At 38.4% G+C, this 17,348-nt stretch overlaps 1 protein-coding gene across 6 annotated transcripts in view; it reads right to left on the bottom strand.

The window, feature by feature from the left end:
* The window catches only part of CD109 (CD109 molecule), a 395,831-nt gene that overhangs the window by 291,097 nt on the left and 87,386 nt on the right, over positions 1-17,348 (bottom strand). For all 6 annotated transcript variants that reach the window (XM_063666328.1, XM_063666326.1, XM_063666327.1 and 3 more), the window contains exons 18-23: positions 16,506-16,647; positions 15,436-15,553; positions 13,783-13,896; positions 11,805-12,023; positions 10,657-10,801; positions 6,529-6,705 (exon numbers count right to left, since the gene is read on the bottom strand). In XM_063666328.1, coding sequence (XP_063522398.1) covers positions 6,529-6,705; positions 10,657-10,801; positions 11,805-12,023; positions 13,783-13,896; positions 15,436-15,553; positions 16,506-16,647 — 915 coding nt within the window. The remainder of the gene's footprint in view (positions 1-6,528; positions 6,706-10,656; positions 10,802-11,804; positions 12,024-13,782; positions 13,897-15,435; positions 15,554-16,505; positions 16,648-17,348) is intronic.

Raw genomic sequence — 17,348 nt, 5'->3', positions numbered from 1 at the left:
TCTACATGTTCAAAACATAAACAAAAGTGGAAAAAATTAAATGATAGGCATTATCACTACTCTAGTTCATTTTATCATGTTTTAGTTTTTCACATAACCTTTAAAAATGCAGTATATTATCTCATTTTTCAGAGGCAGCCAGGGATCACAGAGAAGCAAAATAATTAATGTTCACAAAAGAAATCAGCAACAGAGTCCAGGACATTCTCCCTCAATTTTCAATTAAGGACTAAATTCTCCAGATAGCCAGAGTTTAACTATGAACTCAACCTAAGAAAAAAGAGGAAAAGGAAAGAAGAGAGGAGAAGGAGAGGAGAGGGAAGAAGAAAAAAGAAAATAGGTTTGAGGCCCTCAATCCCTACAAAAAAGTTTGAGGTACTTTTGTGACAGAAAGACCAACCTCAAGGAGAGGACCATGTGCCTCCACGCCCCCAGATCACATCAACAACGGCAGTTCCAAGTATGAGATATTGTGAAACTGGTCAGAGATGAGATCACGGAGATGAGATCAGTGCTTATGGAAATTACCCCTCAGGTGGCTGACCTCCAACATTCCCCATTAATATCAACAACTAGCACCATTCTTCCACTAGAGGCAGCCAGCCCAGAGAAGAGGCCACAGACAATCACCAGTTTTGCAGTGAATTTCTTGAGCAGGCTTAGATAACACTGAGAATCCAAACCACCAGCTCTGCTCCCACGGAAAAGTAAGGGAGAAATTCAGAACCTAGAGAGAACTTGTATGTCTCCTTGTGGGAGTCTCCTGCGAGGTTTCCTTCCTCATCTTAAACCAGCATGCATCATTGTGGATCCCTCGACTGTCCTCCAAATCGTCCCAGTGTATCAGGCCTAATTTCCATCCCATAAACGAAACAGGGCCAGGCACAGTGGCTCATGCCTATAATCCCAGCACTTTGGGAGGCCAAGGCGGGTAGATCACCTGAGGTCAGGAGTTTGAAACCAGCCTGGCTAATATGGCAAAGTCCCATCTCTACTAAAAATACAAAAATTAGCCAGGTATGGTGGCACACACCTGTAGTCCCAGCTACTCGGGAGGCTGAAGCAGGAGAATTGCTTGAACCTGAGAGGCGGAGGTTGCAGTGAGCCAAGATCGTACCACTGTACTCCAGACTGGACGACAGAGGAAGACTCCATCTCAAAAAAAAGAAAAAAAAAAAAAAAAAACAGGACACTGATGACTCATCTATAATGTTTGTTGTTAATACAACAACTCAGCCTTCCAGTGCAGTCATCTAAGTTGGAGACTCTGCATCACAACAGACGAGAAAGGCAAAAACATAGCTCTCTCCAAAAGTTTATGAAGAAATAAGAGTATCACCTTTAAGTTAAACATTTTAGGAACAGCTCTTGAGTTTGAAAAGTAATCATATGCTCAGAACTTTCATAGACTTCTGAAAATTGAAATGTAGAAGTCCAGAGGCTCTTAAGATAAAAACCCATGAGCCCTTCATAAAGGGCCAGATAAGACACATCCTGTTCTGGGTTATGAATTTTCTTTGGGATAACCATGAATGTAAAATTTCAAAATTTATTATAACAAAGATAAAAATACTGCTCACAAACAATGAAAAAGTAACATTCTAAACATAGTTTGACTTGATTTACCTCGTGTCAAAATTACATGTAAATAAAGGAAGTAAAGTCGGCTACTTGTGACTATTTCAAGAATTTTCTCTGTTAATAAGCTGATAAAAAAAATTCTCTGTATTAAAAGAAATCATTATGAACTTGCTTACTTTCTATGACATGAAATGGAAAGTGAGAACATGACAGTTTTTTAAGCTATGGCCACTAGCCATACTTGTGACCAACGGCAGCATCCGAATTCTGAAGCCTTCTTTATTTTTATTTCAATAGAGGAAATATAGTGTTTTCAATTAGACTTGGTTTGAGTCTCACTTTAAAAAGTTGAACTGCAGGCACTGTGATTTAAATATCTGAGGAAAACAAATGGTTTAAATCTTCAATTAACAGGTTCAGGATTTCCAGGCCTTATCAAAAACAGTTTTCATGTTGTGGTTCCATTTTCCTTTTTGACAGCAAAGACACTTCATTCAATGATGTAGCTGTTGTTTTGACCAACAAAATAATGGGTTAGGTTACAGAACTCCTGGGCCAAGCATGATTTAAGTAAAACAATGCGCTGTTCATAAATGACATTTAAATAATATAATCATGACTCACGCTGAAGCCACTTTAATTTCTTAAAAAATAAAAACAACTACGGTGTATTTAAAGGACTTTGGAAAATGTGATGGCAAAAGAAAAAAGAGAGTCTCTGAAATGAGACACTGATTTCATAATGAAAAGCATTATACCAAGAAGCTTTTGTCCACTACTTTAAAATATAATTTAGTTCAGCATGTGAGATGATGTATTTTTGGGGAGCTCCACTGTGCTGACTTTTATCAGCCACTTCACCAGCAAAAAGAGTAGCACATGGAAATCACTGGTCACATTTCTTAGCTGCTAAGAGAATGCCAAGGCCAAGTTGACCCATTAGTGCCCAGAGATCATCCTACTACACTGTGGGGGCGCTTCAGAGATCTTCTGGACCCAATATTCACATTAGGATGATGGACCTAAAGTCCAAAAAAGTTAATATCGGTAATAAGTTATTCGCCCATTCTGGATTTTTGAGATGCCCACATAACAATACAATGAAGGTCAAACATGGTCCCCACTGTCACAGAGCTCCCCCTCTAAATGCAGGGACAGATGATGGACAGGATAATTTTAAATAATGTTAAGTGAAGAAATAAAATGGACTAGTACAAATTAGAGTTACTAAGTGGTCAGGGAAGGCCACTCTGAGGCAAACATCAACTGAATGATGAAAAGGAGCAGCCATGGAAAGACCTAGGGGGAAAGCAAGCCAGGAGAAGGAAGGGAAAGCATCATGTCCCTGAAGCAGCATGGAGCTCAAAGTGTTCCAGACACAGCCAGCTCCAGATGAGGCTAAGGAGGGAAGCCGAGCCAGGTCACCCAGGACCCTGTAGGCTGAAGCCGGGAGCCCGCTGCAGGATCATAAGCAAGTGACAGGATCTTGACATTTTCAAAGACCGCTTTTACATTATATGGAGAATGTACTGAAGGGCAGGGAACACAGAAAAAGACTACTCAGGAAGTCGTTGGAGTAGTCCAGTGAGCAATCATGCTTGAATGGAACAATTAGCAGTGGGATGGAGAGAAGTAGAAGAATTTCTTATCGGTTTTTAGAGGGAGAATGGACAGGATTTATTCGCTGACATTAACCCCTAACTCCCTAGTTAGAGGCAAGTAATTCTACTATAGCTGATATTCGTTGTGCACTTACTACGTGTTGAATAAAATGCTGACATATCTCACTGACTCCTCAAAACAACCCTACCACGTGGGTTCTTTTATTCTCACTGACTCCTCAAAACAACCCTACCACATGGGTTCTTTTATTCTCACTGACTCCTCAAAACAACCCTGCCAAGTGGGTTCTTTTATTATCCCTGTCTTCCAGGTAAAAAAACCAAGCCTTGGAGACACACTAAGAACCTGTTCCAAGGGGGGAGCCAGGACTCAAGCCCAGGTCTGACTGCCTCCACAGCCAGTGCTATGCCCCGATCTACTTCCTCCCAAGGGGCACTCGCCTAATTTACAGCTGTAGCGCTCGGCATTCTCAACACTTTAGAGGACGGCTTGGCATTTAGAGAACGATGCTTTTTTTGCACTCTGGCCACTGCACCTTCTAACAACCAACAGATGTGAGGAGGGATCTCAGGCAATCAGTAGAGACCCTCTCTGGGTTACTTTGAAAAACTACAGTTTGGCCACCTACCTGGCCAGGACTGACCTGAGGGACTAGCACTGCTTTGGGAAAACAACAGACACTGAGGATTTGGACCATTCATTTTGTAGGATGGTTGCTGATCCACAGCAAAAGTATCTAGGACATATACTGAAATTATTTTTAAGGAATGAGTTTTCACTGCTTACATGTTTCAAGCTATGTAAAATTTATCCTTTCTGTTTAAAGCATTAATATTTGATTAGCCAGAGTTACAGTTCATAAAGCGTATGTAAATATGGAGTTATGTGGCATTTTCTGAAATATTTTACATTATTGTATTAAAATATCCCAAAGAATGTATGCCAAATTATAAAGCACCAGTCTAATTCCTATGTAGTTTCTACTTCAAACCAGAAAAACTAAATCTTGAATACAAATTGGAATCTTGTTTTCAAAAGGTACAAAGTTCATTCATGACAATCCCAAATAATTTTTACTTATCTCTTTAATTACAGCCATTATGCCAATGTGTAAAGATTTCATTTGTGTTTAGCATGGCACACAATATACCACAGAGACCACTTAGTACCACTTAAATTTAATTATAATAAAATTTGAAAAAGGTTATTCTTGTATGTATATATTTAAAACATGACCAATCCACAAATGTGTATAAACAGGGATAATTTTACATGGGCAATTCTATACAGGAAATTCCAACTGCCGGATCTCTACAAATTTCCCAGAGGACCTAACCACCTGGTGCATTTCAGGGCCGGTCATAGTGTCTGCATGGTCTGGCCCTAATCTAAGGGAAAATATACCACTATGTCCTTCCCCACGTCAGAACTCAGGCCACACTCAGCCCTGATTCTAAACGCTGGTCTCCCTTGGTTTGTGATCTCATACACTGCATTGTTCCTGACCCGCAACCCCTTGACTCCCATTCAGCCTTTGTCTGTGCCATTCTATCCCAGGGAGATCTTCAGACACTGACTCCAGCTCATCTGCTTAAACTCAACACCTTACAGCTTACTTCAGTCTAATCTGACACCCCATATTCTAACCTTTGGTGCCTCCTTCTCTACAGGACCCCATGTTCCTCCCTTAATATTTTATCAAAACCTCCAGTGAGACTTCTTACATGGTGGTGATACTCAAGCACCCCGTCCCGATTCCTGGTCCTTTCCATCATATCCCATTGCTTCTAAAAACCCAAGAACACTGCAAATCAGAATTATCCCATAGTGTTCTGAGGAACAAGGTGGACGGTGGAGCCAGACCACCATGGGTAAATTATTTAACCTCTCTGTACCTCAATTTCCTCATCTATAAAGTGGAAATAATAATAGTACACCTGCTCCTAGAGTTCTTGTGAGAATTAAATGAAACATGCATAAAACATTTAAACAGATTTAGTTGCTATTACTGTCATTACATAGAATTATTTTAGAATAAAAAGGTCTCTACACAATAAGGGAATCTGGAAGAAAAGCTCACATTACAATTGTGTCTTTACTGAGTTTTCTAATTCTTCTGTGGAGAAATTAGCAATCAATTAATAGCTTGCCCCTACTTTTCATTTAATCCATTTGTTATTAAAAAAAAACAAAAACTAAAAAAATTAGGAGTTGGAAAGCGTTGAACTATATTTTTCTTAGATTATAGTGAAATCTCATTTTTAATCAGTTTGTGTGAGCCCTTCTAATCTTCATGAATTTGATGGACAGGATATATCACACAAATTGTGCAGAGAGAAAAACTCAGCCACAGAGAGTTTGTGCTAGAGGTCCACTAACAAGGAAATATAAAACTGAGACTGTAACTTTTGGTTAGCTTTTGGAGTATTTCAGAAAATCAAATTTACTTTACTATTAACATCAAACTTATCTCACATCTCTTTGTTTCCTCCTAGGTGTGGATGTCAAGAGCATAGGCTCAGAGTCCAAATCCCAGCTCTATATGACTATATGACCCTGGGCAAGTTAGCTAACTTTTCTGCACCTCAGCTTCCTCATCTGCAAAAAAACAGGATCATGCTAATACTAATGGTGAGCCTTCAATGAGGTATGAGATGTAAAGTGTTTAGAACACTGCCTGCCACACAGTACACACTCAACTCATGTTAGCTGCTGTTATTAACAAGTTGCCAAAACAAAGGATCTGGTGCCTGTGAACAGTTTCCACCTTTCAAGGTGTCAAGATACAGTCTTCACTAGCATGACATTTCCTCAGGGTCCAGCAGGTCCTCCTCATCATTTTAAATGCACTGAAAAGGTCCCCACCACACGGTACTGCGTCTGTTTACATACAAACCATCTTCTCCACTGAGCAGCGAATTCCTTAAGAGAGGCCCTGGCTCCCTCTGTTTTCTTGGCACGAGAACTGATCCTGGCACTAAGAAACACTCCACAAATGTGTAATAAAATGAATGAGTATTCCTCTAGATTTTTAAGGAGTTTTAAATTTCAGATACCTTAGTATAATACAAGCCCCCCACCACCAGAAACTAACTCTTAAGCCATTACTAACAAACATCTTAGCAGCAGTGAGTGAATAGTTAGCTAAAGGAAGAATAGTAACAGCTTTCCATTGTTTGCACTTCCTGCACACGCCAACACCGTGTAGCCCATCACTTACCTAAGACAAAATCCATCTATTTTGAAATATGGTCTAGAACGAACCCTACCTGAAATAAACAAATTTTTTTTCTACGAACAAATGTAGGTCTCTAAAATGCTTACCTTGCCTCATAAATGAAAGAGCTTTTTCTTTCAAATTATCTGTCAGTTGTTTCTTTTTAGTCAGATAATCCAAAATGTAAATATTTGGAGCAAAATTTATCATGTTCTGTTCACCACAGCCATAAGGCATCCGAATCAATGAGGCTAAGCCATTGATGGAAGGACCAAGAACATCTCCTGGAAGCACAAGACATGCAATTCATTCAGTAAATACTCAGTAACAACTACCTGCTGGTGGCAAAGAGACTTCCGCTGAGTACAGAAGGCCTCTGTCATTGAAGCAATGTGATTATTCCACTGCTTGGAACAGAGTTGAAACTTTACATCAAGATTTTAGGAAGACTGGTCAAAAAAATAACAATGCTCTGGTACTGAACTTGTAGGTCGTGTGATGAAAGAGGACATTTTTAGCTCAGTTAGGCATGTGGCATAAATTAGGCAAAAAATAATTTTTTAAAAAAATCTTTAAAAAAATGTACAGAATTGATCAGTAAGACACCATCACTCGTACAGGAAACAAACATTTTATTAGTAGTATTCTTCACGCAAACAAAATTTTATTCTTATTTCTTACTAATACACCACAAGCACTTGAGAAATAATTTTTTAAAAAAACAATGAGGATTGTAGTGTTTTCCAATGTGTTCTATTTAGTAACAACAAATATTTCAATTAATCTCAGGATCAAAAGGATTCGGAAAAGGATTCAAAGTTAGTAATCTAAAATTAAACAAAACACATGCTTTAAAAACCCTCTACCCACATCCTAATACCACAACTCAGGGAAAGTAGCAAAAATTCAGAAATATGAAGGCTGAGTTCTAATTTTGGCCCTGCCATTGTTAAGCTGTATAGATAAAAGTATCTTTCTATGTAGTTTATTTTGAAAACTTATACCAAGCCAAGTCCAAATACCTAGTGAAAATGTGATCCTAAAAAATGAATATGAAAAAAAAGGCAAAAGAACCTGTTTCATACGAATAGACTGAAGCTGTGCCAGTATAGCTTAAATTTTAGATGTGAATACAAAGAAAAAAATAGAGGTTATATTATTACCACTGCAGGCTATGTGTTTAATATTCAAAGTGAACATAGACTATCAAAGTTCAAAGAAGCAAGCTAAAATTCGTACATTCTGGGATACAAAATAGGTCTTTAAAACAACATGTAAAAATAAAACTTGAAAATCCGTTCTTTACATCAAGCATAAAAATTAAGCCTCGGGGTATTTCCATGATGACAGACAGAATCGTTCCTATGTAAGGAGTGATGGTACATATTTAAAAAGCCAGGCTCCTTCCCTCTGTGTATATGTGTGCATGTGTGTTTGTGTGTGTGTGTGCATGTGTGTGTGTGTGTATGTGTAGTGCATCTCCCAGCATCCCATCACTGTGGGAGATGCTTAAGCAGAATTTATTCCCCTAAATAGAGAGCTTATTTAATTCCTTTTAAGAATTGCCCAGGCACATTGGTGCATGCCTGTAGTCCCAGTTACGCAAGGGGCTGATGCAGGAGGACTACATGAGCTCAGAAGTTCAAGTCCAGCCTGGGGCAAGCATAGCTAAACCCTGCCTCTTCCAAAAAAAAATTATATATATATATATATGTATATATATATATATATATGCCTCCAAATAAAGTCCTCTGCCTATGGATTGGTTGTTTGGGTTATAATAAAAAAGCATTACACCTGCCAGTGAAATATAAAAGAACTGTAAAAAAGTGTTTTAGGTCTTAACGCCTTAAAGACCTAACAAACTATTAGACAACATTAAATAAAATGTTTTCTTCAGTTATTTGTAAAGCACAACTATATAAACAAACCATTTGTGAGGGTTAATTTTGTGTGCCAACTTAAGTGAGCCAAGGGGTGCCTAGATTAAGCATTGTTTCTGAGTGTCTGTGAGGGTGTTTCTAGATGACATTAGCATTTGAATTGGTGGACTGGGTCCAGCAGATTGTCCTCCCCAGTGTGTGTGGGCACCATCCAATCCACTGAGAGCCTGAATACACAAAAGCTTGAGGAAGGAGGAATTCACCCTTTTTTTCCTGCCTCACTACTTGAGCTGAGACATCTCATCTCATCTTCTCCTAGCACTGGGATTTACATCATCAGCTCCTCTGGTTCACAGGCCTTTGGACTCAGAGTGAGTACTACCAGCCTTCCTGGGTCTCCAGCTTGCAAAAGCGGATCATGGGACTTCTCAGCCTCCATAATTGCATGAGCCAATTCCTCATAATAAACCTCCTTTTATATATAAGTATCTCCTATTGGTTCTGTTTCTCTAGAGAACCTTGACTAATAACACCATTTGTGTAGACACTATGTTTAATTAAAAAGTACTTTTAGGCTGGGCGCAATGGCTCGTGCCTGTAATCCCAGCACTTTGGGAGGCTGAGGTGGGTAGATCACCTGAGGTGAGGGGTTTGAGACCAGCCTGGCCAACATGGTGAAATCCTGTCTCTAATGAAAATACAAAAAATTAGCCGGGCATGGTGGCACACACCTGTAGTCCCAGCTTCATGGGAGGCCAAGGTATAAGAACTACTTAAACCCAGGAGGCGGTGGTTGCAGTGAACCGAGATCACACCACTGCACTCCAGCCTGGGCTACAGAGAAAGACTCCATCTCAAAAAAAAAAAAAAAAAGTACTTTTAGCATGGTAAATATAGTTAATAACAAGAGTATTGTACATTTCCAAATTGCTAAGAAAGGCTGAGCGCCATGGCTCACACCTGTAATCCCAGCACTTTGGGTCAGGGGTTCGAGACCAGCCTGGCCAACACCGCAAAAGCCCATCTCTACTAAAACTACAGAAACTAGCTGTGCGTGGTGGCACGCGCCTGTAATTCCAGCTACTCAGGAGGCTGAGGCAGGAGACTCGCTTGAACCCCAAGAGGCAGAGGTTGCAGTGAGCCAAGATCCTGCCACTGCACTCTAGCCTGGGAGACAGAGCGAGACTCCACCAAAAAAAAAAAAAAGGCTGGGCGCGGTGGCTCGTGCCTGTAATCCCAGCACTTTGGGAGGCCGAGGCGGGCGGATCATGAGGTCAGGAGATGGAGACCATCCTGGCTAACATGGTGAAACTCCGTCTCTACTAAAAAATACAAAAAAAAAAATTAGCCAGGCGTGGCGGCGGGTGCCTGTAGTCCCAAGTACTCGGGAGGCTGAGGCAGGAGAATGGCGTGAACCTGGGAGGCAGAGCTTCCAGTGAGTTGAGTTTGCGCCAATGCACTCCAGCCTGGGCAACAGAGCGAGACTCCGCCTCAAAAAAAAAAAAATGCTCAGACAGCAAATTTCAAATGTTCTTCCCACAAAAAAAAATAGTTAAGTATTTGAGGTGATGACTACATCAACCAGCTTGACTTAGTTATTCCACATTGCATTCATAAACCATATCACTTTGTATCCCATAAATTTATACAATTATAAATTGCCAATTTTTGAAAAGTACTATTACGTTATGGAAAGTAACTAGGAGAGGTGACCGAAGTCAGTGAGTAACTTCCTACTGTAAAGGTTACTCATATCCTGCACGGAGAACTGCTCTAGGGAGTAGTACTCAACCTTTGGTTATCAGAACCACTTGTGAAAGTCTTTTAAGATATACGTCTGACCAAGCCATAGCGCAAGCGATTCTGACTTAGTAGGTTTAGAGTAGAACCCAGATGTTTCTGTATTTACAGAGCTCCTTAGAAGATTCTGATATTCACCAGTGGTGGAGAGCCACAGAAGCCAGAAGCTCTGCTCTTAGGAATGACCCCTCCCTCCAGCCACGGTATAGTGAGGCCTTGCTACTCAAAGTGCGGTCTACAAGCCAAAGTATCACCAACAGCTAGGAGCTTGTTAGAAAAGCAGATTCCCAGGCCCCACTCCACACCTAGTAAACCAGAATTTGCTTTTAAACAAGACTCCCAGGTGATTCTTATGCACACTGAAGATTGAGAACTGTTTTAGGATACATAATTTGCTAGCCTTCATATTATAATCAGTTGTTGGGCCCAATTAAAAACTTTTGCCATCTCTTCTTATTAGGACTCAATAAGAAAATACATCTATAATTACAGGAACAACATACATGATCATATACAATTAAACCAATAGATGGTGATATACTCTATTCTTACCAATTGCGGTGATCTGAACTCTTTCACTGCCAGTCACTGTATTAGGAGGAAATGAGAAACTCAAAGTTTTCAGGGTACTCTGTAGCCTATTGTCAGTCAAGTCTAATAAGATGGATTGTGAATATGATTTTTCTATTCCTTCAGCCTGTTGAGAAAAATGAACACAATTAACATGGTCTCTACTCACATATTTACAGAGAACGCAGATATGAACACAAACATCTGACCTGTTGTGTCTGAGGTTTGTGTACGGCTCAATAAGCACCTATCATTTCTTATCTTGTTTTCTTTAAATTAGATGTTTTATTTAAACAAGTAATAAATTCATTTCACAGAATGAGTTTTTCTTGTTAGTTTGTATTACAAATTACCATAACTTTAATTTTTCCTTTTAGATTTTCTCACTAAGTACAGTACCCTTCATTAACTGAAACGTGTTTTTCACAGGATTTATACTTAATAGGCACCATTTCCATGGAACTGAATTAAATCTGATGACACAGTGCCTACCATTTTGTTATTCTTACTTCAAATCTGTTAGTAAGTTCTAGTTAAATTAGATAAGGCATCCCATGGACTGGCCTTCAAAATGACAAAGAAGAAGATGAAAATGTAAGGAAAAAAACCCTTTGAGGTAGTTCCTATTATTATCCAAAGAGGGGGAGATTTAATGCCTTGTTCAAAATCACACTTGGCAGAGCTGAGATTCAAACACAGGGTTGCCTCACCCCAGAATACAAGTGCTTATCCACTATGCTCATTATCTTTCTGTCTAGAATGTCTTCTCTGAAAAAAATCTACAAAATCTCTTTTAACTTCACTGAAAAATTCCAAAATTCCAAATCTACAAATCGACTTGACCGTGTTTTAATAGGATCCCAACATAACACAGTCTGTAGATATAAATGATTGCAGAAGAGACGTTAGTCTTTATAGTCACATTCCTGACTAAATTTAAAGAGGAAATTGGCAATTATTTCTAAATGATTATTTTTACATACAGATAAGAAAGTGATTAGGCATTACCAGAAGGGTAAAGAAGATGACCTACTAGATATGCCAAAAAATTTAGCCAAGAGAAAAAAATCTTCTGCTTCCTTTTTAATTATGTATTTCCATTTCATTTCTTTCAGACATCAAATATTTACCTTTACTAAAATCATCTGGGTGATAGCATCAGAAGCAGTGGGTGAAAGAGCTGTGACTGTGATAGGAATTTCTCCCAGATGTGTTGGCCTGATGGGAAAAAGAACAGTTGCCCCATCCTCACTGGGAACCAGAATGGTCTGCTGGTGGCCTGTGACATTTATTTCACTTGAAGTCATTAGAATATCAAATTTGTCACTTTTCTCAATGATTACCTTAACCTGAAAGAAAAAAATAAATCAAAGCTTTTGTATAATAAATGCTCTTCAGTAAAGTGCTCTTTTATCCCAGTTTAAGTACTGTCAAATCTGTGAGGCTCAAGACTAGACAAAAGATGAGACAAAGATTTGACCAAGGAGAGTATCAAAGGGTATCAGGAAAAACTTCTTTTCTGTGCTTTCCCCTCAACCTCAAGATACATGCGGAAAGGGCGATCTTCAGCCCCATTTCTAGTCCTCCCACTAACATTAAATTCTCTCACTATCTGAAGCCATTAGATGGTAAGGGTGTGCACAGAAAGGCTATTTCATATATTGATATTACTACCAGCTTGATTTAACTATGTCATCCTGGAACATACTGGTCTCATTAGAAAAATTTGAAGAAAACAGCATGAAATGTTATTGAATTTATTGAAGTCTCTGTAAAAAATTATTCCAAGGAAAGTGCAACTCAGATATTTAGTCCTGAAGCATATCTTGGTTGTAAACTTTTGTAAATTATCCCAAAGTTGCAAGTCTCATCAATAATAGCATTTCTCTAGGCCTTACATTTTATGAATTATTTTCCCGTTGATTTTTTCATCTGCTTTTCAGAGTATCTTTTGTGGGTATAATAATTATCATTTCCATTTTACAGATGAGAAAACTATAATTAAGTCATTTGCTGGTAAGTGGTAGATTAAACATTGAATCCAGGCCTTTAGACTCTAGATCTTTTGCTTGTTACACGGTCCCATGATGACTGGGTTAAAAAGTAAAATTAAAAAATAAAAAAAATTTACTTCCCACTTTGTCAGCCAAATATGCCAATAAAAAGCTTAAAAAATTAAAATTTAAATTAAAAAATTATATATAAAGTGCCTAAAGATATTATGTCATTTTCATGCATGTGATAAAGTTAATTACATATCTCTACTTATTCTGGGGGAGGAAAAATCAGTCACTTGGTTAACATACTGTGGGCACAACACAAACAGTGAACCTAATTCCTGCCTCCCAGGGACATGACTAGCTAACGAGATACAAGGTACGTGAATCCAATAGTGAATCCTTGAAAATATAAACATGGGGGCTACAAACCTAACAGAATGGCAGCTGGGCACAGTGGCTCATGTCTGTAATGCCAGCACTTCGGGAGGCCAAGGCAGGCAGATCACTTGAGGCCGGGAGTTCAAGACCCGCCTGGCCAACATGGCAACACTCTGTCTCTATGAAAAACACAAAAATTAGCTGGGCATGGTGGTGCACCCTTGTAATCCCAGCTACTCGGAGGCTGAGGCAGGAGAATCACTTGAACCTGGGAGGCGGAAGTTGCAGTGAGCCGAGATCATGCCACTGCACTCCAGCCTGGGCAACAGAGCAAGACCATGTCTCAAAAAAAAAAAAAAAAAAAAAATGCAGTGGTCACAGAGTGGCAGTGAGAAGTGGCCACACATTCTAGATGTGGGGAAAACCAGGGGAAAATGCAGGGAGGCAGGAAAGAGAAAGGCATGCTTCAGAGACAATAAGGAACTTACATGGCAAAAGTGGAAAACCTATGCTGAAAATTCAAGGACGTAATGTGTAGACATGCTAATGATATCCTTAGACATTAATTAGCAGAAGAAATCACTGACAAGACATGTCTATTTTCAGCCTCCCAGAAATGTATAAAGTGCTTAGAATCCCAAATGCCCAGATACTACACAACCCAATCCCTTCATGCTACCTCCATTTTCTCCTGTAGTGTAAATGATCAACAAAAGCTTGAATACATTACCTCAGTGGCATCTTTCAAATAATTGAATATAGTTATTTCCAAAGCAAATTCTTCACCTCTGATAACAGAGTAGGGAAGATTCAAAAAAACGAAAAATGGTTGGAAGGCTTGGAGCTGGAAAGAACACAATGAGTACATATTTTTATTCAGGTCAAAATTCTTCACATTTTATGCAATGAAATGCAATCTTTATAAAACCTGTGAAGCTTTTAACTTCAGCTAGAAATGTCAACTTGCTATCAACAGAAAGCAAACAGCAACTTATCACAAACAAATGATGGCAAATTGACTTGATTTATGTTACTTAACATAATAATCACTCTACTTTATTAAGTGCCTTATAGCAACCAAGCACTTCACATAAATTATTTTGTTTGGTTATTACAACCCCATAAGGTTACTGTTAGTCTCCTAGTTTACAGAAAAGAAAATTAAATTTTAGGGATTTTTGTAACCAGTACAAATTCATATTGCTGGCAAGTAGAGGAGCCAGAACTAGAACCCATCCTGTCTAATCCCAAAGCAATTTGCTCTTCTTTCATGCTGTATTGACTCCACCAATCTGCTTTAAAAGCCCTGCCAAATCCAACAGCCCCTGTTCTAGTGTGGGACATCTGAATACATGTGCTTCCTGACTAAATAAGAGGAAATTGGAAATTATTTCTAAAACATATATATGATTTATTTTTACATACAGATGAGAAAATGTGTGGGACATCTGAATACATGTGCTTCCTCCTCAGTGATCCAATTCTGATATTGTTGGCCAAGTCCTACAGAAAAGGCCAAGCCCCACCCCTGCATCTAAAGCTAAACCTGGATTAGTTTAGGCCAGTGGTTTTGCTGGCAGCAGTAACTCCCTCTAGAGTTTATCTGCACATTTGTGAAGGTGTCTTAGATTGTCACCATGACTCGAAGGTGCTATAGGTAGTTAGTGGGTGACAGTCTGCAATACTCAGGATAGCCCCAGACAATGAAAAATTGCCCTGTGTTCCTAATGATTCTTGAATGTCCCTTCAGACATTCATGTTGCCGAATTGTCTGTTTATAATGGCCTGAGCTTACAATCTAATTCCAATTTCTATATAAACCCAAAGCATTTTTCAATCTACACTGAATTTTTCATGAATACAATTATTTTGTAAATCAAAATTACATTTCAATTTCAAATGAGACAATTCAGGCCACTCATGGTCATTATATTCCTCCTGCCAGTGACTGGCTTAGGAAACAATATATGATGCAATTTGACCAAAAGACATGATGGAATATTGGCTAGGGAACATCTTGAGAAGTTCTGTTCATTCTTGAAGAGGACAAACAGAAAGACTCACTCTCTCTCTCCTCTCCTCTTTCTCTCTCTCTCTTTTTCTTTCTCTCTCTTCTGGCCTTTGGAGATGGTTAGTTCAGGTCAATAATAAACTTTTCTACTCAAATCTTAATATGGACTTCGCACATTTAGCAATTTATATAGCTATATATAGCTCACATTCTTAAATATAAAACAGATAAAAACCAAAAGACAAAGCCAAGGATCTCTAAACTGTGATAAACATTATAAGCAGTCATTTAAAAAAAAAAAACCTTGAGAAGCTGATGCTCTATTAGCTTAATGTCACTGTAACACTGATAAGAAGCTCTTTAATACAATACCTCCACTGGAGTAGTTGTTAGTCCAAGACCCAGGTCCTCAGAGATCACAAAACCAGTAGCCACCCAAGAAGTGATAGAATCAGGTACAGTTACTTCAAATTCTTGGTAAATCCTGGAACTGAAGTCAAGATAATAAACATAAACATCACAAAACCAAGAACTGATACATTTTGAAATAAGTCAAAATAATCTAAACTATTTTTGGAAGAATTTCAATTTTTCCTATTGTTTACATATCTGAATTTAAAACCATTTAAAAGGTTTAAGTATAAAACAGTAAATCCCAACTTTTCAAAGAATAGGTCATCATAAGGTCATAATACTGCATATTGATCCATATTCTAATAAAATCTTCCTGCAAAATTTACATCTTCAGAATAAACATTATTTTTTCACAAATTTTTTATAAATAATAAATACATATTTTCAAACTTAACTCCGATTTTTTCTCTAAATTTGCAGAAGTTTTTCTCTGTATCCCTGTCAATGCTGTTATTTGTTTCCTTGAGATTTCACTTATGTGTTAACTCAAGTATCTTTAAACAGCTGACTATAAAATACTATGTGGATTTCATGATTTACCTGCTCAATTATCAGGCCAGGTAGTACGGGGTTTATCAGCCAAGCTGAATTCCTTCCACCACCCATGCCCCTTCTCCCTGTGACTCCTGGGAATGCTTTGTGAGGAGCAGGGTTCAGTTAGCGGTACTGCCAGGGGTCGCAGGAGGTAATCATGAGTGCTTCCCATCCTGTGACAACAAATGTACTCCCAGCAATTTTTCTTTAACAAGAATCATGAGACTTCAAGGAAGTCAAAATCACCCTTCAGTTAAAAAAAAAAAAAAAAGGCCTATCTTCTCATTGATGAGACCTTCCTGCCATAATTTATGTGTGGCTTTATCAAAAACTGTATTTAGATTCAATAAATATCATTTCCTAAAAAATCCTTTTGATCTACTTAGTTCTTAGTTACACTATGTTTGTACTTAAACATTAGAAAGCGGGCAAAGCTTATTTAAAACAAACACTAAACAAAATATGTATGGGCAAAGAACTTTATAAATTTTTACCCCATGTTGGTGTCTAGCCAAATCCAAGTCTCTGGAAAATGCTTTCGGACATGTGGACTGCTACCCAAAGAAAAGTCATGAATATCTACTATATGTCCTTCATTTTCCTCCATAAACCTCTCAGCATATTCTGCATTGTCATCTATAAATAAACATTGACAGTAGTTAGAAAAACAGTCACTGGAGAGAATGAATTGTAAACTCCACATACAGAATGAATGTCGATCACTTGCGGTGTCCAGAGACATAATGTACCAGTGAGAGTATCAGGTTCCTTCTATTACAGTGAAAAGGCAGAAGAAGGTTTTCAGAAAAGGTAAAGGATACAGTAAGTATTACTGGCAATAGAATGGATATTACAGTGGGCATCAAGAAAGATTCAATATGTAAAAAAGAACAAAGATGGGTAAAAACTGAGACTGAAAAATGGAAAAACACGCTTGGAAGATTGTCTAGGATAGAGGGTTATATGAGGAAAGCTAAATGTACCACATGTCTTTAATATAGAGAGATCATAATGACTTCATAACATCTTCAAGACTATAAAATTATCTTTTAAGTTTCAGGACAGAGGATCAGGTGTCCTGTTGGGGCAAGAACCAGCCCAAAGAGACCCTGGGGCTTAGCATGGAATAACAGAATACCTGACAGAAACAGGGAATTCAGGGACAGAAACTGTGACAGTTCTAGAAGCCTTTCAAGATAATGTTAGTATAACTTAACCTGAAAGAAAAGCGAATCCCTTCTAAGGTTAACCATTCTAATTTATACATTTCTTTCAGTCAAAACATTTTATGACTTCTTTCTAAAAGCACACTTATTATTACTTGGCAGCCAACTCTA

The sequence above is a fragment of the Pongo pygmaeus genome, chromosome 5, assembly GCF_028885625.2.
Source record: "Pongo pygmaeus isolate AG05252 chromosome 5, NHGRI_mPonPyg2-v2.0_pri, whole genome shotgun sequence".
Lineage (NCBI taxonomy): Eukaryota > Metazoa > Chordata > Mammalia > Primates > Hominidae > Pongo > Pongo pygmaeus.
The sequence above is the reverse complement of the archived record's forward strand: the minus strand, read 5'-3'. Positions and strand labels throughout refer to the sequence as shown.